Source organism: Rhamphochromis longiceps, linkage group LG6 (genome assembly GCF_057381845.1).
Source record: "Rhamphochromis longiceps isolate RC_006_pf linkage group LG6, R_longiceps_female_GT1.1, whole genome shotgun sequence".
Taxonomy (NCBI): domain Eukaryota; kingdom Metazoa; phylum Chordata; class Actinopteri; order Cichliformes; family Cichlidae; genus Rhamphochromis; species Rhamphochromis longiceps.
Genome location: NC_140562.1, coordinates 20540489 through 20562664, shown reverse-complemented (window position 1 = coordinate 20562664; position 22176 = coordinate 20540489). Strand labels below are relative to the sequence as shown.

At 40.4% G+C, this 22176-nt stretch overlaps 1 protein-coding gene across 1 annotated transcript in view; it reads left to right on the top strand.

The window, feature by feature from the left end:
* The window catches only part of hhip (hedgehog interacting protein), a 35267-nt gene extending 13430 nt beyond the window's left edge, over positions 1 to 21837 (top strand). Inside the window, exons 5-13 of the mRNA XM_085409637.1 lie at positions 5866 to 6017; positions 8420 to 8593; positions 8712 to 8855; positions 10182 to 10300; positions 11481 to 11604; positions 12350 to 12495; positions 13725 to 13806; positions 21100 to 21248; positions 21430 to 21837. Coding sequence (XP_085265763.1) covers positions 5866 to 6017; positions 8420 to 8593; positions 8712 to 8855; positions 10182 to 10300; positions 11481 to 11604; positions 12350 to 12495; positions 13725 to 13806; positions 21100 to 21248; positions 21430 to 21626 — 1287 coding nt within the window. The 3' untranslated portion in view covers positions 21627 to 21837. The remainder of the gene's footprint in view (positions 1 to 5865; positions 6018 to 8419; positions 8594 to 8711; positions 8856 to 10181; positions 10301 to 11480; positions 11605 to 12349; positions 12496 to 13724; positions 13807 to 21099; positions 21249 to 21429) is intronic.
* The last annotated feature ends 339 nt before the right edge of the window (positions 21838 to 22176 follow it).

Genomic DNA, 22176 nt, shown 5'->3' with positions numbered 1-22176 from the left:
ACGGAGCAGAGCATTTGAATATTAAGCTGCACCCTTTGGGATGCTCACCCCACTCTTCTCAGCTCTCTTATCTTAATTTACTCCAAACTAGTTGTGGATAAAGTCACTATTATGACAATTAGATGTGGCTCAATCCCCCTGCAAGCCCCAGGAGTCCTATTCTGAACTGTTGGCTGCCATAACGGTGCAATCCACTCCAAGGGAGGGCTAAGGTGTTTACTGGCAGAATCAACAGGATGGAGCTGCCTTTATACATAAAGAGGAACCCATGCTCTCAAGAGACAAGGCAGATAACGGGTTAATCATCAACCTCATGCACATGCTTTGATTGTAATGTTCTATGTTTCCTCTTACTCTTCTGTCCCCCTCCTTCCATGGATCCCTCGGTGCCAATTTAGCTGAACTGCACAAAAACAATACTACACTCTGGTGTGGGCTTCTACATGGCTGTGGGTGTTCTTAGAAATTCAGTTTGCTTTTAAAGTCATACTGTCCATTTATATATTCATGTTACAAACTTTCAGTTGATTATGTAACTCAGCGGGATCCTGTCTGCAGAAATCTATAATTGTTAAAATAATTTAAGCCCTATTTTGGACTTGTTGTTTGCAAAGAAACAATATAGCATGTCAAATCTGAGTAACTGTTGATGTTGTTTTTTCTTTTTTTGCCGGGGTTTGGGGGTTGTTTCTTAAATCTATTCCACATCCTTCAGGTTAAAAAGAATAGGGACCATTGGGTTTGTTATCAGCGCACAGTTCCAAAGCGATTATCTGTGATCGTGTGTGGTTATATTACTGTTTGTGGCATAGGTGCACATCAGTGAAGATAATATATACTGGGTTTACATCTCTTGCCTTTTTACATGATAGCTTTCCTCATCCAGATTTTAAAACAATAATTCACTATAACAGAGCCCAGGTGAAAAACTCACATACCCGCAGTTCAGACCTGTAAACCATTAGAAACACTGGACACTATATTAAGCAATAAATTGGGACAAAAGGATGGCCCCATATGCTGCTCCAAGTTTGTTTTGTTGGGGGTTTTTTTTGTTTGTTTTAATCTGTTACTGGCATCAAATGAGCATATTCTTGATTGTTTTAATATGTTACATTTGTATTGTTTTTAATTGAATATAGGTTTTAAGTTAATTATACAAAGATTTATTTTTATCCTCTCTATGTTTTACATAGCCTATAGGGCTGGGCGATTTGCTCCATAGTTCAATCATACTGTCTTTCTCCTGTTGGATTGCAAAGCATTGCTGCCAGGAAAGGATGGCAGAGGTTAACATGCACCAATTAGGGCTGTACTCCCTAAAATACAATGTGTGGCCTAAATTCAGAAAACTCATTACACACTGGTGAGAGAGAAACACACACACTGAGAATTTATTTCTCAAACGTCAGTTCCAATTTTTTACACCTGTAGCTCTACTAACTCATCCACTCTGTTTAAAATGCCTCACCTAATTCCCCTTCACTCATCACCGTTTTCTCCCCACTTTGGTGGACCAAAAAGTTACATAGAGGAAGTATAGTCACATTACGCTACAGTTTAAAAATCAAAACAGCTGCTATAAGTATCCTCCAGATGTGACATGAAACTATGGCAAGGCAGATTTAATTTATTATGAATCACATAATAATAATAATAATAATATTTATTTAATGCATCAGTTGGAAATGAGCTAAAAATAGCCTTGATTGGTGAGTTGGCAAGCTATCGTTGATCTTTTGAACTTCATTCCCCAGCATTAGTATCTATTGGGGCAAACTTAATATCTCCAAAAGTTGATGGTGTTCATCTGGGTGTAGCGTTTTGTGGGAGAAACATTTCGTCACTCGATTGAGAATGCATCAAGACGGCAAACTTAATAGTTTATTTTAGATTATATAGCTTATTTTTGCAAACATGGTTATGTGTTAGCCTGTTTACTTGCCAGTAACAGTGAACCACAGGTGTATTTCCAGTTGCGTACTTTTCATGATTTATGGAAAGCAATGCTTGCAGCATACAAAGATTACATAAAATTTTATAGTGCTTTTACAAACATACATTTGAACACTATTAAACCTGTCAGGAACCACAAATATCCTTGAACGTGTATGGAATTGCTCTCAAAGCAACCTATGAAGATGCAATCAGAAACGGTGTGCTAAAAAACTTTAGAAATGCTACTTGAGAGTACAATGCATGATAATAACAGTGTACAGATATGGGTGACCAGCATCCCAGAGCTAACAGTAGTCCTATGAATCACTATGCATGTGGGTGAGTGGGCCTCTCATAAAATATTTCCCTATTCAGCCAAATGATTCAGAGCATTGGTGCTGTCCTTGGCATCAGAAGATCAGAGATGATGGAGTAAAATAAAGCAGTATGTAGTGTTGGCTGCTCTTGTTCAGGTTGTAGTTCTACCTTAAGCTTTGCCCATGGTGGAGAGGGCAGAAGTTGAGCTATATAAAGGACGTGTTTGTAGTGGAGTGAAACCGAGTGTTAAGGAAAATTTAAACTGTCCACTGCAGCCATGAATTTCTCATTCATGCATCCTTGATCTTTGTTGGGGTTTGTTTCCCACTTCTTCCTATTTGTGCTTATTCCTTTTCCTGTTTAAGTAAACTTTTTAACCAATCAGCATATTACAAACAAGTGATAGTATGCACAAAGGTGTATCTCTGTAGCCACTGCGCTGATCGAGATCCTATAATCCTTCCTTCTCTGTAGCTGAACAGCTATGCAAGTGGACACCACAGTACTATAAAAACAGCTTTGCACATAAATGCTGCAGTGCTCATATAAATATTGTTGGCTTTAAAAAAAATCATCATCTTTGTGGTTGATGATGGATTATATCTCGTTCTTGGTTAGTTGGAGTTGAATTTGTGCATGGCTTCTCGATGGTCCAAGAATTTAAGTATCACCAGCTGAAGGCATTGCAGTGGAAACTTGACTGTGTGATTCTTATTGCACAAGAAAAAAAGAGACAGTAAAAAAACTGTGTATGTTGTTTGTGAGGGAGGTACGAGCATACATGCTGCAGGTTGTCTTTGAGTGAAGGGTGTAGAGGGTGTTTTTGTTCCAATCAACTCTAATGGAATGTCTTTTTGTGGAGTGAGGATCAAAAGGTTCAGGGTTATAATGCATGAACCAACACATGTGTCACTGATGCTCAGTGACAGCTATCCCTGCAGAATTGGAAATTGCTGCATTTCTTGTGACATTTTCTTCATAATTCTGTGAAAATAATCACTGAGAGATATCAGCTGGTTGTTATCCCTGCACCTCACATTCCCAGGTTTATTTGGAATGATGCCACATGTTCCATAGAGCCAAACCCAGAGCTCCAGAGAACAGTGTTTGAGGGAAAAGTGAAATGCAGGGACAGGTATTTGTGAAAAATGAAGAAATAATACCTGGTGAGAGATCAGAAGCCCCCTACTTTGCTTTGGAAGAATGATGGTAGTCATAAAAAAGACAAAGAAATTCATGGAAAAAATGTGTTTTAAGTTGACACAATGTGCATGGTGATTTGTACAATTTGACAGAGTCACTACAACAATCAGGGAGCTTTGAAGTACAGGTGCAGCATCTATAACTACGAGAATCATCCCTTATATAGATGGAAAAACATGGCAGAAACATGTAGCTCCTCCTGCATTCAGCTACACACGTGGTATCACTCTAGTCAATGTACTTGAATATCTTTATATGTAGGTGCATTAGAGAACCCTAAAAACTTCAGAATTGGCTTTACACCTAACAATATGCACAAAAATGCAGTTTGTACATTCTTTAAATGAGGTTGTTTATATAGTTGTAAGTTTTTGAACCATGCCAAAAATATCTTACCTACTGCAGCTTTGGCAGCAGTTTTAACATGATCACTGCTCACGATTCCCAGCTTGGCACTTTGTCTTCTTTTAATCAAGCTATCTCCATGGACCGGCTTACAGTGAAAGGCTCGCTGATGCAGTGTTTGTTTCTTATGGCTCTGGTGCTAGCTCTGCTGTCTGCCTGCTGCTGAAGGAGCTAGTCATTAGCAAGGGAGCTAATATTTCAGCCCATTTACCACTGTGTACCTTGGTGGTCCCCCTTTGGCTCCGGATCTAGGCCTCTTTGGAATCACAGCTTTTGACCCACTCCCTATGGTGAGTTTATTTTGGGGATGTGGGTCACTGCATCTCTCAATCTAACATATGGATCCAAAATTTCCAAAGGTGAGGTGGAGAATTTCTCTTCCCATCAAGAAACTTTTTGACACAGGATACTCACTGTGTCTCCAAGTAAAGAGTGCTGCATCCACTCCCATATAACTCTTGTTTTTATTTGACTTCAATGGTCTGACATTTAGTAGTACTCATAAATTTTTGCAGAGGAACCCTGCCTTTTGGGGTGGAGACTTATTTGTAAACCTTCACAGTATTTCACTTTATATTCAGATTGATAGACCTCCTGTGGCTTATCCTGTGGGTCTCTGTTTTTCCTCATTGGTACTTTGAGTAATACCTTGGCAAAGAGTCATCTTTTTACATGTGTATGGAGCCTGTGTTTGGACTGCACTGGGTCCAGTGCAGTGTGAACCGAACTAGTAGATCCAGTATACCAGTTTATGTTTTTCTTGTCCTGTTAAATAAACTACACCTATCCAGAAAAGTGCCACTATAGTGCAAACAAATATTTATATGTATATATTTTTTCTGATTTTCTTTCTCATTGTTACTGTTTTGAGAATGAATACCTGAGGAATATGAGTGCAATATCAGTGCTTTTGTAGTAACTGCAGACCTTTTTAAAGCTATTATTGATAGTAAATGAAACGCTGTTATATACTTGCTTAAGGATCACTTTAAAAAATGTTCTTAACACCTGAGAATTCTGCTCATTCTGTAGTCAAGAAGAAATACAGGGAGAGAGTAAAACATTAAAAAAAAGCCAACTTGACTTTCCTTGCCTGGGGAATGAAATGCTATAGCTGATTACTACAGCTAACTATGACGGGAGGACCACCAAGGTAGCGACAACTGATGTAGCTGCCTGCAGGGTTAGACAAAGGTTTACATATTACACAAGCAATTTAGATGTTTTCTAAACATGTTGCCAAGACAGTGGGAGTTGGCAGCTCTTTCCTTGTTTAGGTTGTCTTTTTTTCCTTTTTTACTCTACTCTAGCCCTACCCCCCCCCCCCCCCCCCCCCCACCACCACCACCACCACCACCACCACCACCACCACCTTCCAAGCCTCGTATTTTGCATGGATTTTGTGTAAATCAGTGAAGAGTGAGGGGATGGGGAGCGAAAAGCAGGGACTGAAGCACTCTGCACTTTTGTGCTCTCTATGAACTGTGAGTGAGCTAATAAATTCTTTCAGCCACTCAGCATAGCATTCACAGATATCCCCCAAAGATTACACACACAAATCACCGCACAATAGAGGCCACCGGGAGGGTCTGGGCGTCACTGGGGCCCCCGACCCTGGGGACAGGCGCACATAAACAGGCTGCAGAAGACCTGGCAAAGTCTATGATTTGCAGAGGAGATGCTGCTAAACCCTGAGTCAAATGCTTCCTAATGATTGGTAAAAGTATATGTTTTAAAGGTGTGTAGTGAAATAGAAGCAAGAGTGAGAGAAAAGCAAAGAAGTGAAAGGGAAGATGAACGTCAAATTTAAAAAAAAAAAAAAAGGGGGGGGGGGACAGTGGGAGAACTAAAACAGGCAGGGGGTTATGGATGTATAGAGGCTGTGTGTTGGGGATGATGAAGATGACCAAGGGGGGTGATTCCAACCCCACACAGCCAAGCACAAGCCAAGCAGGGACATAATTAACTCCTGGATCTTTTGTGTTTATCATCTGACTGCAGGGCGGAGATGAAAGGGGCCTGCTAAGCTTGGCATTCCACCCCAATTATAAGAAGAATGGCAAGCTCTACGTCTCCTACACCACCAACCAAGAGCGCTGGGCCATCGGACCACACGACCACATTCTCCGTGTAGTTGAATACACCGTTTCGAGGTAATGGGAGAAGTAGTGCACCAAACCACTGCCTGAAATGACACCATAAGGGTACATAAAAGGTCGAGGTTAATAGAGACTGGATATGCAAACTTATTTTAAGACATCTTTAGCACATGAATGCAAAACAGTTTTCATTTTAGACAACTGTGATTTGTAGTACTGTACCTATGAAATGTGGTGAACATTCCCATTTCCCATTGTTTTTAATTTTATTTAAATTCTAAACACTATCCGGTTGTTCAGTGATGACACGACGAATCCTACTTCCGGGCCTAAAGTAGTCTGCGTTTAATATGGCTTTTGTGTTGTTAACATGTTTAATGTTATGTATTTTCTTCTATTTGATCTCAAAAAGCTCCTAAAACAGTCAGTGATCACCGTTGACCTCCCTCGGCTTTTATTACCGCTAATCATTTATTTAAACTCAGTTTTTAAAACCTTAGAATGTAACTACAGCCCAGCCCATGCAGCAGTATATGAATGACTAACCTCGTATTATGGATGGATTATCTCAGTTGTTCTCCTGGCTGAAGTTTGGTCCTTTTACAGCATCCTGCCATGCAATTACATTTGTTCCTGACCACCGAGAACACTCACGTTAACTTTTATCGAGTGGAAAAAAAGTTAGCTTGTTTATATTATGCTAACATAGCTGTGTCGCTAGCGGTCACGTAGCACATCATTATATACCAGCTAGCCCAACTTCAGTAACCCTACAAACGTCACTGCTTTTTAGTTTTCTGTCTTCATTTATGCTGGAAGTGATAACAGAGCTGTACGTTTTAATTTGTTTCCAAAACCCCGCAGTCAGGACATGCTATATTGTATTTAGATAGCAGGGAGTTAGCTCGTTAGCTCGCTAGCTTCTAACTTCTAACTCCGTTAAATGTCATAAATTCCGTTTTCATGGATGCCTGGATGTTAAACTCAATAGTTACACCTGGTAGAGCAGAACGCTGATCATTTTTATTAAAGATGAAAGACTTTAGACAGTTTTTCAACTCTCAGTAATGCCATAGTGATCGTTTGATATATGGACCTGCAGCGGAGTTTAGGTCCAGACACGGCTAGTGACGTCAGACTGAACAACCGGATAAAAAGGACAAACTTTTCTCATATGGAAGTTTCTGATTACTGAATTGTGGATCTTTTGATTATACCACTAATAAATCCAACCTGCTAACCTCAATTTCTGCAAGAAACCATGGTAACAAAACCTTCAAAGGCACACTGAGGATTCTTCTAGACATGCAAAGAAATCAAAACAGATAATTTTTGTCTTTTGAGGATTTAGAAAGTAGGTCAAATCGCCAAGAAAAGTGTTTTGATAAGATGTGCAACGCTCTCATTATCATAACAGTGTTTTGCCTTTTCCTGTGTCTGTACCTTACACTCCCTTCACAATGACCTGTGATTAAGAAAACAATCTTTTCTCACGAACATGTTTAAGTGTTACATTTTCATTTTCATAATCACAGTTGTATGTTTGACTTAATGATCTAATCTTAATTATAATCTTGGCATGCAGTCTTGGTAACTGCAGCACATAGTCCTTAATTTGAGGGTCCAATAGAGAAATGGTAGTTAAAGTACTTAATGGTAGCTTAAAATACTTTTTTTTTTTTTTAACTTTAGGCTTTTTAAAAATTGCACGACTACCCAAAACAACGCAACTTGCCATATTAGTTGCTGATACTGTGAAACTAAATTCTCATTTTGCACTTCACTTGAAATTGTGCAACATTTTGCACCCTGTCTTTACATCTCCACCCACTGTCTTTGGCGATACATTAGATTAAGACTAAATGTCTGCAGAAAACAAAGTATTTAAAGTAATTTAATGTTGGATTTTGTTCCGCGTGTCATGTCAGCATATCTTATCCATGCCTTGGTGTCATTGTACCCATTAACAGAGTCATTATTTGAAGCAAACAGACAATCCATGGTGATAGTGCATGTTATACATGCACTATCACCATGAGCTTTTCACATGTGAAAACATGAACGCTGAATTGAATGGCCTTTAACCTGCCAGCTCCCCATTAACAGTCTGTGTGATATAAAGTTGCACCAAATTAGTGAAGAAAAAAGCAGATAACAGTTCAGAAAATTCATTTACAAAAAGCATTATCTTTTATTGTATATTTTAAAACACTATATGACCATATGTCTGTGGCTTTTACATCAGTCAGAATGACCTTTTTGGCCATTTGTCCACTTTCAGATATCATACATTTGAACCCAGACCCCTTTAAAAATAAGGGAGCAGACAAAAGTCCCCTTATTTATTTATAAGACAGCGTAAAAGCATCAAGGTATAGAAATGTTGTGGGTACTCCTTATAAATGCCGTTTAGCAAACATATTTTTTGCATTTGCAATTTTTTATGATTTTCTCAGGAAAAACCCAAACCAGGTAGACACAAGGACAGTCCGAGTACTAATGGAAGTGGCGGAGCTGCATAGGAAGCACCTTGGGGGCCAACTTCTTTTTAGTCCTGATGGTCTGTTGCACATCATCCTGGGAGATGGCATGATCACTTTGGATGATATGGAAGAAATGGATGGACTGAGGTAAGATCAAAAGTCCAAGGGTCATTTTATTGATGTTTATATACTGCTTTGTGCTCCATGTTTCAATCGTGACCTACCGTGTACAATTTTGAATGCGTGTTCTTGTTTTTGCTTGCAGTGATTTCACGGGGTCTGTGCTAAGGGTCGACATAGACACAGATAGTTGTGCTTCTCCATATTCCATACCACGGAGCAATCCTTACTTCAACAGCACCAACCAGCCACCTGAAATCTTTGCACATGGATTACATGATCCAGGCAGGTAAGTGAAACACTGCACTCTTTAAAGATTCTTGCTATGACTGATTTGCAATTTTCAAATGTAGAAATTCTGCTCATACTATAGGGTATTTTCATTACTGCTCTTGTAGAAAATATGAACTTAGCACAAACAGTAAGGCATTTTGTGTTGGGTCGATTGTTTCTCTGTTGTTAACAATGCTTCCCGGCAATAAATCTTATGCAGTTGGAAAGCCTGTTTATTTCCTCTTATATGGTGACACAAGTAAAATCCATTTACAGGTTGAACAACAGAGTTTGATATATGATCTGCACCCATGAAAACTTCTTCCTTTTTAAAACAGTGTTTTTCCTTCCCACTGTTCCCAAGAGCTTGATCAAAAGGTCTCATTTGATTGGTGGGATTTTCTCTGTATTATTGTAGGGTCTCTACCTTAGTATATAGTATGTCAGTATAAAGTATGTTGAGGTGACTGCTGTTGTCATTTGATGCTATATAGAACTATACACAGCCACAACAGCTGGTCACCAGCTTGGTCACACTCCTGTGTGATGGCATCAACCTGGACTTACTGCTAAATGTCACGTTCCTCCACATGTTCAGGTTCCTGTGCACATGTTGCTGATGCCAGCAGTGGAAGGCAGTCATGGCAGCCCTGTGAGACTGGAGACTAGCTGTATGCAGACTGTTCAGGGTTGTCTTGGTAGAAAGCTGTTGGCCGTGTCATCTTGCAAACCTTGACTGTAGTTTTGTAGAAGACTGCCTATGATTCACCAGTGCTGAGAGTGAGGAAACAACCTGACGGAGACGCCTACATTGTAGCCTGTCTCTGGCATTGCCCAATTTATGGAACTTCACTTTGGAGGTGGCAGTAGGCCTCCCTCCAAATAATGCAGCAGCTTGGTTTTTGCTTAACATCAGCTGGAAGTAGCCCTATGGGACAGCCCTATAAAGATCAGTCAAACATGGCCTGGGGCATACACCAACTGACCGGTGTACCACGGTCCGTGCTCATCTCAAGATGCTGCTAAACACTAGCCAGTCAGGCACCTGATTGTCAGCAACTAGGCTACTAGAAGTTCGAAACAAAACTCAATAGCAGAACAAGCTGTTCAGCACATGCTCAACTCTGGTGCTCAAATGTAGCACTAGCTTTAATGGGAAATAAACACGCTTTCCAACGGTATAAAAGTTCTTACCAAGATGCATCGTTACAATAAAGAAATAGTCAACTGCATGCAAATTACCTTTTTGTGCTTGTGTTGTATTGCCACCTTTTATTTGTTTGGTGTTTGGATATTACTTCTAGTTATGTTATATTCATTCCTGGCACGCTGTGCTCTGTAGGTGTGCAGTAGATCGACTTCAGTCAGACAATGGGAGTCTTGTAATCCTCTGTACAGATGCCAGTGGCAGAAACACAACAGCAGGAAGAATACTGGAAATTACTAAGGGGGGCGATTATGGTGAGTTACAATTTCCATGAGAATTTCCAAAAATGTTCACAATATTTACCTTTTTCGCATGTTTGGAAGGAGTTTTAATATACCCAGTTGTGCACAGTCTTTGCTGGAGTTTTGTTTGATTGCATTACATCCTGAGAAAGAAGTGAAAATACATTAACATCCTGGATAACCTTTCACATTTATTTCCCTGAAAGTGACATGTGTTTTTATGAATGTCTTTCATTTTGTAAGAACAGTGTTTTGGCAACAGATTCAGAAACACACCAGGTTGAGTGCAGAAACAGTGAAGGTTAAATGTAAAAATGATGTGATCCAGAAATATTCCCCATTTGTGGTGTGTAGATTTGCCAGTGGAATGTAAGATGGTGTCCACAAGTAAGATTTAAAGCTGTCAACAATAATAACTGTCTAGATGATGGTTTGGCGCTGTTGAAAACACAGCTGAGAGGAATCTAGCTCTTCTCACATTTAGAAAATAATCAATAACAGCAGCACTTTACACTGCTTATCCTTCCTTTTTCCACAAAAAGAAAATTACAGCTCTTTGTTCCAAAATATATGAGGCAGGTTATCCTTGCGCTAAGTTAATCCTTAACTTTGATCTCTCACTCCATTTGAAAATGTCACTTCTTGCCACAGACCACCTCTCTCTTGGCCTGATGCCCGATTTAGCCAGTTACCCAAACTCCAAAGTGATTACAGTTGGGAAATGAGCACACCCCGTCTCGGATCATAAATTTTTAAGGGCGGCAAACCTCCATTCATATTTTTCCTTGCCAAGAAATCGTAATCCAGTAAATGTGCCACATTGCCTCACCATCACGCTTTTGAATAAAAGATCAATACATTCTTTTCCAGTTTTGATAAAACACGTCCGATTTAAATCTAGAATTCCCTCTTTCCTCCTTTTTTGTGTCTCATATAAACAACACAGCAATTATGTCTGATGAACGTGGTCTATGTTTTTGATTCCAAAACAAACAAAACAACACCAGTGCATGAATCAAGAAAAGCAGTTAAGTAGATTACAATCCCTGCAACATCAGTGAGACAGAAGAGATTGTCTCTGGGATAAAACATGCATGCAGACAGTTTGTGATGGTGTTACAGATGAATGGCAGTAGGTCTATGAGTCTATTGGAAGTGCCTAAATAAGACCTATGTCTCCTTGTCCCAATAGAAAATGAGCCCTCTGCCTATGACCTGCATTCCAGTGGTGGAGCACCACCTGTGGGGGGTTTCATCTACAGGGGCTGTCAGTCTAGGAGACTTTATGGCAGTTATGTCTTTGGAGATAAAAATGGGTAAGTACAATAAAGATTAATATATTTAAACAGACTATTTAAGTAGCTGTATGTTTTTAAGAATTAACTGTGTTTACATGATGACAAAAATCTATATTTCAAAGTCATTCTAACATCTTTATCCTCCCAGAGTTGATTTATGACTTAGTAAGATCAACATGACTTTTCTTCTAATATTAAAAACTATTTCCTTTGCATTAGCATGTGCCAGTGTAAACACCAAGTTCATCCACATGGGAGGAAAATATAGACTCCCATGTCACCATGACAGCGCGGACCATTGAGTGTCAGTGGAGATTACACATTGTTCTCTGTGCTGTTCACACTTTTCTCTGGTTTCTCTGGTTTTCTCTGTTTTGCTGATGTCAAACACTGACAGTTGAGTAAACAAAGGGGGTAAAGTGTGTCCCCTCCCCAATCCGTCCAATTATCGCAAGCTGGCACCGTGTTTAAAACAATGTGTGATCAGTTAATTCTGTGCCTTATTACAATTTGGGAGCATTTTGTTGTGGCAAAGTGAAGGCTCCGGCATGATGTTTGTTTTGAAACTAAAGGCTGACTTCCTAACTAACACCATGTGGGACATGGTGTAGAAAAAGAATATGGGTCATGAACCATGCTGTACCATGCTACTACAGTTGATTTCTTTTGCTTTCTCCCCTGTGCACAAATGTAGTACTAAACCTTTTACAGTATCATCCAGTCTGCAGTCACTTACCATGAGTATTTTTACTTTTCACTTTAGTAACCTTCGCATCCTTCAGAAGTCTACATCTTCCACATCAGCGAGTGGTGAAGAGTGGCAGGAAAAAGCTCTGTGCCTGGGCTCAGCTGACTCCTGTGGCACTATGCTTGTTGGACACATCTTGGGTTTTGGAGAGGATGAACTGGGTTAGTATGGCAATTAATAAAAAAGCTAAAAATGTAATTGCTTCTGAGATCTTTTATCTTTGTTTCTTTTCTCTCTTGCACTGATCTTTCTTTAGATTTACACCTGACCTATGTTATGACATATTTTCTGAAGCAAGGGTTTTAATCCATGACTCCTTGAAGGCTTGTTGACTCTGTGTGTGTATGTCTGTGTGTACAGCACATACATACATAACACACATAACCACAGCATAAAACACCACTGAAAATCTGAAAACAGGCAGCATGGTGGCGTGATGGTTAGCACTGTTGCCTCACAACACCACTGTCTGGCCAAGGCCTTTCTGTGTGGAGTGTGCATGTGTTAGCCCTGCATCAGACTGGTGACCTGTCAAGGGTGTACCCTGCCTCTCGCCCTATGTTAGCTGAGATAGGCCCCCCACAACCCTGATAAAGATGCGACTGGATGGATGGATGATAAAGCCAACACGCCTCTCATTAAGTAGTCCAAACATCTTAGTTAGTTGTCATTTTTGTAGGATAGTCATAATCTTCCAAACCTCCTTAATTCACTGTGCCACCATGACATGTGTTAAGTGTTTCTCTGGGCAAGTTAAAGATTAAGTTAATATATGCAGAGTAACCTGAAATGAACTGACACAAGACAGTTTTATAAGTTGGATCCCCACCACACACTCGAAGAATTGTAAACCGTGAGCTCTGATGTTTCTGATTAAAATGAACACATGATGTAAATTGTTCGCCCAGCCATCAGAAATCTTTGATCACAGTTGTTGCCAGGTCTTGGAGTTATTGTTTGACGAGATATTTAAAGATTTCTGTATTCGATCAGGATTTGCAAGTGGTGCAAGAATTGCAGCGGGGGCCAGGCCTATGTCCCAAAAAAGAGGCCCCACAGACAGATGTTTACAATTTGTCCCCCTATGGAATTTTCTTGCAGGCTTGTTCCTCATTAAATCATCTGCCTGGTTCCCAGTCATGAGTATCCAATTGTCTCATTAAACTCTTTTTTAAAATCCATTGGCAAGTGCAGAAATGCAGAAGCCTGTGATACACTCATTTTCCTAAACCCCTCATGTCCTCCCCTTTCATTTTCTTGTGTTTCCTTGTCTTGTCTTGTCTCTTCTTTAGTTAGGCACTGGGATCTGCTGAATAGTTGTTCGGACATTGGAAGTATTTCATGCAGATGATGCTGATGGGATTCCCACTTAACTGTTCTTCTTTTGCAGGTGAAGTCTACATACTTGCAAGTAGTAAAAGCATGGTGCAGTCACACAGTGGGAAACTCTACAAGCTGGTGGACCCGAAAAGGTAAAAGCAGGAAGTCCCTTGGTAATTTGTGGTGGTATGTAGTTAGCTGTTCGGTGATTAAGTGATTCCTTCTTAGTGGGGAGGACATTCAGCTATTCATTAAAAAATCCTGCATTACGTCCACAAGAGGGCAAACCAAGACAATGAGAGACAAAACTACTGGTAAATCGCTCTCTCTTGAGTTGAGTTTAGTTATAAACTCATTCCCCAAAGGTTGTAATTGAGTTATTCGTTCGAGTTAGTCTGAACAACATTTTCAGTAGCTTTAAGTGTTGATTGTGATTCCTGTCAACAACAACACAGATTATTTTCAGTATATTCAAGCAGGACAGCCGTTCCCAAGTATTGGAGAATTTGGGATTTTTTTTAGACAGCAATTATAATTGTTACCTTAGCATGTTATTAGCCTATTAGCCAATTCTTACCGTTAACTGTTTTAGGCATATTAACGCAGCTTTAAAAAGTTAAGGAGGTTAAAAAAATTAAAAAATACAAGCAAATAATTCAACAGTGTGAAGTTGTTTAACCGATATCATGAATTCATAATCACAGCTAAAGTTTGGAAAAATAATTCAGGAGGATGATATCTGAAAGGTGAAGCAGCAAACGCTGTACGTACTAAGGTTGTCACGATACTTGATTTTCCTTATACCCAGGAAAATATTCTAAATACTAGATACAATTTTTGAATTTTTGATTTTGATAAAAATTACACTTCCTCTTAGAACAATAAAACGAATAACATCAATGATGACAGCATTTTTAGGTTGCCAGACATAAAGAAAATACAGTAAGGTAAACATGTAAGGTTGGCTGAGGTCACACTGCACTTTTCGTGACTTGGCACCATATTTTTTATTTTTGATCAAAAACAAAAGAAACACAATACTTTCTAGATACAAATATTTGTGATATCATGGTAAATGAACTCATTGTATTAGGATTACAGACAGGCAGGAGGTTTTCTCAAGCATTAAGGTTATCATTTTTTTTATATTAGCCATAGCTGCTAGCCTCTTTCTTAATGATAATAGACAGCTAGTGTGGCTATAAGGTAACTGTTAATACTTACCGGTAGATGGATAATGCTTGTAGACAACAGCTAGGTTCTGTGCAGTTATCTATGATGTGTGTGTGTGTGTGTGTGTGTGTGTGTGTGTGTGTGTGTGTGTGTGTGTGTGTGTGTGTGTGTGTGTGCTGATATCAATACTATTGCTAAAGATGATCTAATCAGTATTAATTTTGTTTTGTCAGTTAGTTTCTTAGTATTGAGATATATGTATATGTATGTATGTGTGTATGTATGTATATGTATGTGTGTGTGTATATATATATATATATATATATATATATATATATATATATATATATATATATATATATATATATATATATATATATATATATATATATATATATATATATATATACACACACACATATTTTTTACAATATGTGTTAATGTGTGAATAAGTGTTAATGCAGGTGAATACTTCACTGTTAGCAAAGTCATATCCGTTAACACCCCTAATCAGGACTGCCTATTACAGATGGAAGAACTACAGTAAACCACCAGCTTTATTTTCATGCTGTGATTGTTTTGTTGTGAAATTTAGATGAGCCTAACAGCATATTATGAGATATTAGTTACTCACAGATCATCACATTGAAGAACAGTGTCATCCTCACTGCTTACACACATTCCTGCAAGTAGAATTGTTTATGCACATTACAGCTTCCCAGAATGGATGCTGAGTGGTTACTGGAGAAAAAAAAATAGCCTTTCAAATTGTTTGCTTAGAAAAACACTGCTAGCAGCACTGATTCTATTGCTTTATTCAACTTTTGTCTACTGGTTAGATGCTAAATATGCAACAGTGATATTTTGGTAAGTGTGAGGGAAAAGACAAAGACACCTGTTGTCAAGTAGCGACATTTCAACATATTAACCACTAACAGGGTGATATGGACAAACTCTGTATAGCCAAAATATCCATGTAGATACACTATCCATTCATTTTCTTCCACTTATTGAATTCAGGGTCACAGAGGGATTAGAGTCTATCTTGGCTGTCATAGGGGAAGAGGTGGGGTACACTTTGGACAGGTCGCCAGTCTATTGTAGGACTAACACAGAGAGACAGACAGCCATTCACACCTACATCCAGTCTAGAAGCACTAATTAACCTAACATGCGTATCTTTGGACTGTGGGAGGAAGCTCAAACATGCAGGCAGAGAAGGCCACAGCTGGGTGGTGGATTCGAACCCTCCAGCACACGTCTACTTCCCTTTGGGAGGTGAAATCCATTTCTTTTCCAGTTTAATGCTTAATTAGCTTTGGAGGGAACATGTGCACAAGTGCAGCTTCATCATTTATATGTCAGTACATGTCACCATATCATAATCCTTACCATATGCATCGCAGTATTAGAAATCATTCTGATAGTGATAGATCTATAAACTCTGCTTGGAGAGCCAAGTACATGTGAAAAACATTTGTCACTCAAGATGAGGAAATATGAAAACGGAATGAATTCGACCCACAAAAATACAAGAGGGATGTATAAAAAGTTTGATCCGTAATATTTGCAGTACAGAAATCACTTCAAACATAAGAAGACTTTGTAATTCAAACCAACTGCATATAAAGTCTCAAGCCAAACCCACTCAGTGATTGTGCTTTATCTTTTTAATCAGTGCTTTTGCAGGGAGATGAGAGCATAAGATCCTGTAGGCCTACCGGTTCAAGTGAATGAGTGGCTTGTGATTAAGAGAAGTAAATAAAGTAGCATAAGCATACTAAGGAGAAAGAACACAACAGAAACATATTCACATCTTATTATTCCTGGGTGACGGCAGTGCCACCCAGGCATTAGCACAGTTAATTACAGCACAGATGTTTCAAAGGGGGCCCTGATGGCTTGCTTCGTATTTATGTTTTCTGGCATGGCTGCTGGACGCATTTCTCCCAGAGAACAGTTCTTTCCACCATCAACTGGACTTGTTTAGTTTGTGTGGACCCTGTGGTGTTAGAGTCCTGACTCCTAATACACTCTGGCTTCGTTATTAGGATTTTGTTACAGGGAGGATGGAGAGAGGGGGCAAAGGGGGGGAAATGAATAGGGTAGCTAACGTGTCTGACCCCAGCACGTTATCAAGTCTGGTGGTCCTCCCTTCTTTTCTCTTCCCTACTGCAGGGACATCTGGACTCTGAAGCCCATTCAGACGGAGGTTTGTTTTAGAGTGTGGTGGTTTTTGTGGCCCGGTATAGCATCTCACGCTGTGTTTTAATCAACTCTGTGTTTGGGAACATAGAGTGGGAAAAAGAGGAACCGTTAGGGGAGCGGTAAAGGCTTACAAGGAAACATCAACCATAAAATCCCTCAGCAGTGTTTGTGTAAACACGTCCTGGCCAAATGACTTCATTTTTAGGTATTTGTTTGTCAGTTGGAGTACCCCTCCAATAATAAATAGGCCACCATGCATTTTGAAACATGCCGAATGGGTGTGGTGTGACTGAGGTTGTACGCGAGAGAAAGCAAGAATGTAGAAAGGCGCGGCTTGTTTTTGGTGTTGCAGTGGGATAGAAATATGCATTAATATTTATCATTAATATCTTTACTGACCGTATCTCAGTGTGGTGACTGTAAGATGTGGTTGTGGTTTAACGATCAATGAGAGGACCTTAGAGTTTAGAAGATAAGAATAGGTATCTGTGGAAGCATGTTTAATGTTTCACCTTTCCACAGCAAAGTGATTAAATGTAATTTCTACCCTTTGTTGCTTGTCTTTAACATACATCAGTAACCCTGGTTCTGCACTCCTGAGTGTGCCTCGAACATACTGCAGGTATTCAGGGCCTGGGTTTTGCTTCTTTTCTGTCCCACTGAGTCTGCATTTAATAACAATTATTTGTACAGTGAAAGCATTATATTTGTGCCAGGAACAAACCTGTTTTATGTCCCTTTACCTGTTCTGAGGGTCATACAGTAAAGTTACGTGTTTATCACATCATAATTCAGAATCCCCACGTTGCACCCCCACCTTGCTCCTATGGTCAGTCCTTGGCAGGAGCTTAATTAACATATAGAGCCAGATCTCCTGCTGCTTTCTGGTACAAAATGCAATTTGCCATTCTTCATGTTGCAGCTCGTCACAGGGAAAGCAGTATTGAGAAGGACTTTTCACACGTTCGGGTTTTGTCAGCTGCAAGCTAGACTGATTGAATTACAGTGAGCAGAGCCCTTAAAAAGACACAGTGAACTTCAAATAGGGCCCTGGGACCTCCTTTATGAACTGCATTAGACATGGAAGTCACAAATCACTAGATGTGCTGAGGAAGGAGACCACGGGTGCTCCTTCGTGGATATATTTATCTATATGTGTGCTTTTCTGTGTGTTGTGTGCATAGATGTAAACCATGTGGGTGGTGGGTACACACACACATGCGAGCTTGTGTGCGTGTGTGGTACGCCAGCTCCCAGCACGCTACAGGAAAAAAAAAGTCTTTTCTTTATTTTCCTATCCCTCCTAAATCTTCCTACATCTCCGCTGTGGTCCTCCCCTTGACAAAGCTGCTTGCTAGTCCCACTGAATAGCCCTGGCTCCTACAATACACAGTAAATTTCTTACACAATTAAAACAAGGAAAGAAGCTACAAAAGGAGCCCCCAAACAATGGAGTTGGATGACAAAACAGCAAAAGAGACCACACTGGGCCGTTTGATTAGGCCATTGTTAGAGTGCACAGTGTACACCACTCCATAGCCCTTTTCTCACATACACCTCGTGTCAATCAAACAGACCCTGCGAGCTAACAAGCTAAACACAGATACACACTGATAACAAGTTTGAGGCAGAGCATTCGCACTCCTTCGACATGGAAGATTTGAAGGATGGTCACTGTTAATGTTTAACTGACGTAAGGGAAGAAGAGAGGACACAAAGAAAGAACCTGATCCTGCATTCATCTGCCCTGTTCTGTATGTTATCTTTGCAGCTGTGCTTGCGTGCTTTGTCACTTTTTGCTCTGTTTTATGTTCAGTTATGGCATGATCAGTGTCTCATACCACTCTCTGACTTTAGTTGTTCTCTTTCTGTCTCTCCACTTGTAACTCTTGTGGAAGCACTATCGCCTTCTCCCACTCCCTTACTCTCACACATACGCCACCCCTCCCAAAGTTGATAAATTCCCACAGTGGCTGTTGACCCAGCTGCCTTTGTCAAGTGGTGCTACCAGCAGGTGCTGTTTTCACAGCCACCCTGGCAGTCGTACAGGCTGTTTAGTAGCACTGCTGACCCCTGCCTGCTATTAACAGTGTTAGCTACAGACCAGCCCCTCCAATTCTCTAGGGACTCTTACTCTTTCTCCCTCTCCTTCTCTTTCTGTTTTCTCCCCTCTTTTGCTCTTTTTTTTTTTTTTTAACTACATGCAGCCTGCAGCAACAAAAGCCAGCAGAGATGGAGTATGGAGTTGGGTGCTGATGGGAGCATGGGAATCAACCCCCACCGACACTCCATCCTCAAAATTTAAAGCAACTTTAACACATACACACAGGCAGTGTGTCTGTCAGAACACCTGCAGCACACTTTTCAAATCAGGAAATCAGCATTTAAGATTTTCTGCATGTCTTCAATCTAGTTTTGGCTTCTCCTGCTGATTGACTATTTGCTCCCCTGCCATGATTGATGAGGCCCGTCCTATCGTGGAGTGAGAATTACATACATACACATTCAGTGACCTCACTGCTCACGCCTCTCATACCAGCACCGGTCCACAAGAGTCCAGTTACCCTGCCTGTGTGTCAGACATATGCGCACACGCCTTAATGTCCAACAATGTTTTGTAGCAGAATGTTTACACATCTATTTTTCTTCCTCTCTCTCCTTTTCACAAATGTACACACTAGCAAGTGTGTGTGTGTGTGTGTGTGTGTGTGTGTGTGTGTGTGTGTGTGTGTGTGTGTGTGTGTGTGTGTGTGTGTGTGTGTGTGTGTGTGTGTGTGGGCACCAACAGACGCTTCACATTCGAACTTGATTACGCACTCACTGTATTATTTCCAGATTTGTGGAGCGTGATATGAAATAATTGTGTTTCAGCCCATTTGCTGATGTGCGTGTCTGGATGTTTGTCTTAATATGGAATAATATGCTTCTCTGGTGTTCAAACTTGACACATATGGTGTGGAGATGTTTCTGTTTGTGTCTGTGTGCATTTTCCAAACCGTGTTCATATCTGTGGGAGCCATGCTTTAACCCCGTATGTCGTTTCGTTCTTCGAATAAGAATTCAAAATAAAAACAACCACACATGAAGCGGCTCATGTCCCAACTACACGCTTAAATATTAACTTGCTATTAATTGGTAATACGTAGAAAAAGAGCCGCCGTCACTTTAACAGCATGTCACTGGAAAAAGAAACACACGCCTCCTTCAGGAGCAAATACATAAATTTTTAACTTGGCAAGTTAAAAGTTTACATCTTAAAGTCCCTCACTTCAAAAGTGCTTTCCCACTTAAGTTACATATCAACAAAACCTGATAGGCTCGAAAATCTGAGATCACGGACGCAGCGTGCGATGGCAGATTTGTCTTGTTGTACCATTCAAAAATAGCTTTGCAGTAAATAAATAGCTATCACAATACATCACAGTCAAGTGTTAGATGCTTAAATAGAACACATTTCCTACAGTCCCATCCTAAATCATGGTATAGTGTTACTGTGTAGCTCAGCCAGTGTGAGTTGGATGAGTGTTTTGTTTTTGTTTAGTCTCAGCTTTTTGTTTAACAGGACTTTTTTTTTTAAAGGTTGCGTGAAACTTTGTAGAAACTGTTGTGATCTGGCAACTAAATGTGTTTGTGGGCGAGGCTCAAACCTCTAAACAGACTTGTGTAAGCCCAATTAAACGACCCGTGGACGCTGAATGACTGATTTCTGTTTTGGACACAACAGCAGTTCATTCATTTGAGGCAGATGCTGATTAATAGGTAGAATTTAAACAACATATAGCACATCTCTTGACATGCAGTCATCCAAACAGTGAATTATACCAAAGCTACATGCCTTTAAACCACATTTTCCCTTCATAAATCAACACAATTCTGATTCTGTGTTATTATTATTATTAAGAGTTGAAATATGTTCTCCGGTTATTAACTTGAAATGTCTTGTATTATTTATTTGGTTATAATAAATTGTCGCTGTGTCGCTGTGGCTTAATCACCATATTGAGAGGCTTCTGTCTGCTGAATACTTACTTTGTCTTCTTCTGTTTTTTTAACAATTGCTGCAGGCCTTACACCCCTAAGGAGTGCCAGCATCAGGTGGAGCCACCAGAGCTGCTGATGACAGCTTGTTCCAGACACTGTAAGAACGGCCGCTGTACTCCCACCGGCAAATGCTGCTGCAACCCCAGCTGGGAAGGACAATTCTGCCGAGTCGGTAAGAGTGCATCTGTCGCCCTCAGCGTATAACATGGACCAACATCGACGTGTTCTTTCACTTCAGATGTGGAAAAGATGTTCAGTAATATCTGCCATAGTTTCCCTAATCAGAAATCAGAGTACGTCTGAATAAAACAAAGTTTAAAGTGTTTTCACTCTCTCATACCCTGTGACTGTAGCCAAATGTGAACCAGCCTGCCGCAATGGAGGAGTCTGCGTGGAGCCCAACAAGTGCCTGTGTAAGAGTGGCTACTCCGGAAACCAGTGTGAGAAGAGTGAGCGGGGTATGCCCAACGACCAGGAGAATGGCGGGATAGTGGACCACATCATCGACATGACCTCGTACCTCTTAGACCTGACCAAGTACGTCGTATAGTGGTGTGCGGAGGGGGCCGCTCCCCATCATCCATCCTCAAGTCTACACACATCTACCTTTCGCCCTCAAAAGACTCTTAAAGAGGTTTGCTAAATGTGGCCCCTTAATTTCCCCTCACATTCTCACAGGCAAGCACACACACACACACACACACACACACACACACACACACACACACACACACACACACACACACACACACACACACACAGGACCCCATCATACTGCTTTTAAACCACATCACCATACCAAGCTTTTCCTCTCCTTACCTATAAGCTACTTGTTCCTGAACACCAGGCCTGGCATCCAAGCCGTGTTCACATTTCAGAGAGCCCTGCAGACAGCTGATTGATGAGTTCCACTAAGACATTTCCTCTGCTGCTCTAAAAACGCCTTCACTGGCTCCACAGGAACAGGAACTCTGCCGGAGCGGACTGTTAAAACCCCGAGACTTTTATGCTGCCTTACGAAAAATGGAGTTTGAGGCATTTCAGTGGAGACAGTTGATTATTCAGGAGTTCATTAAGGATTCAGAATTGGGTGGCTCAAG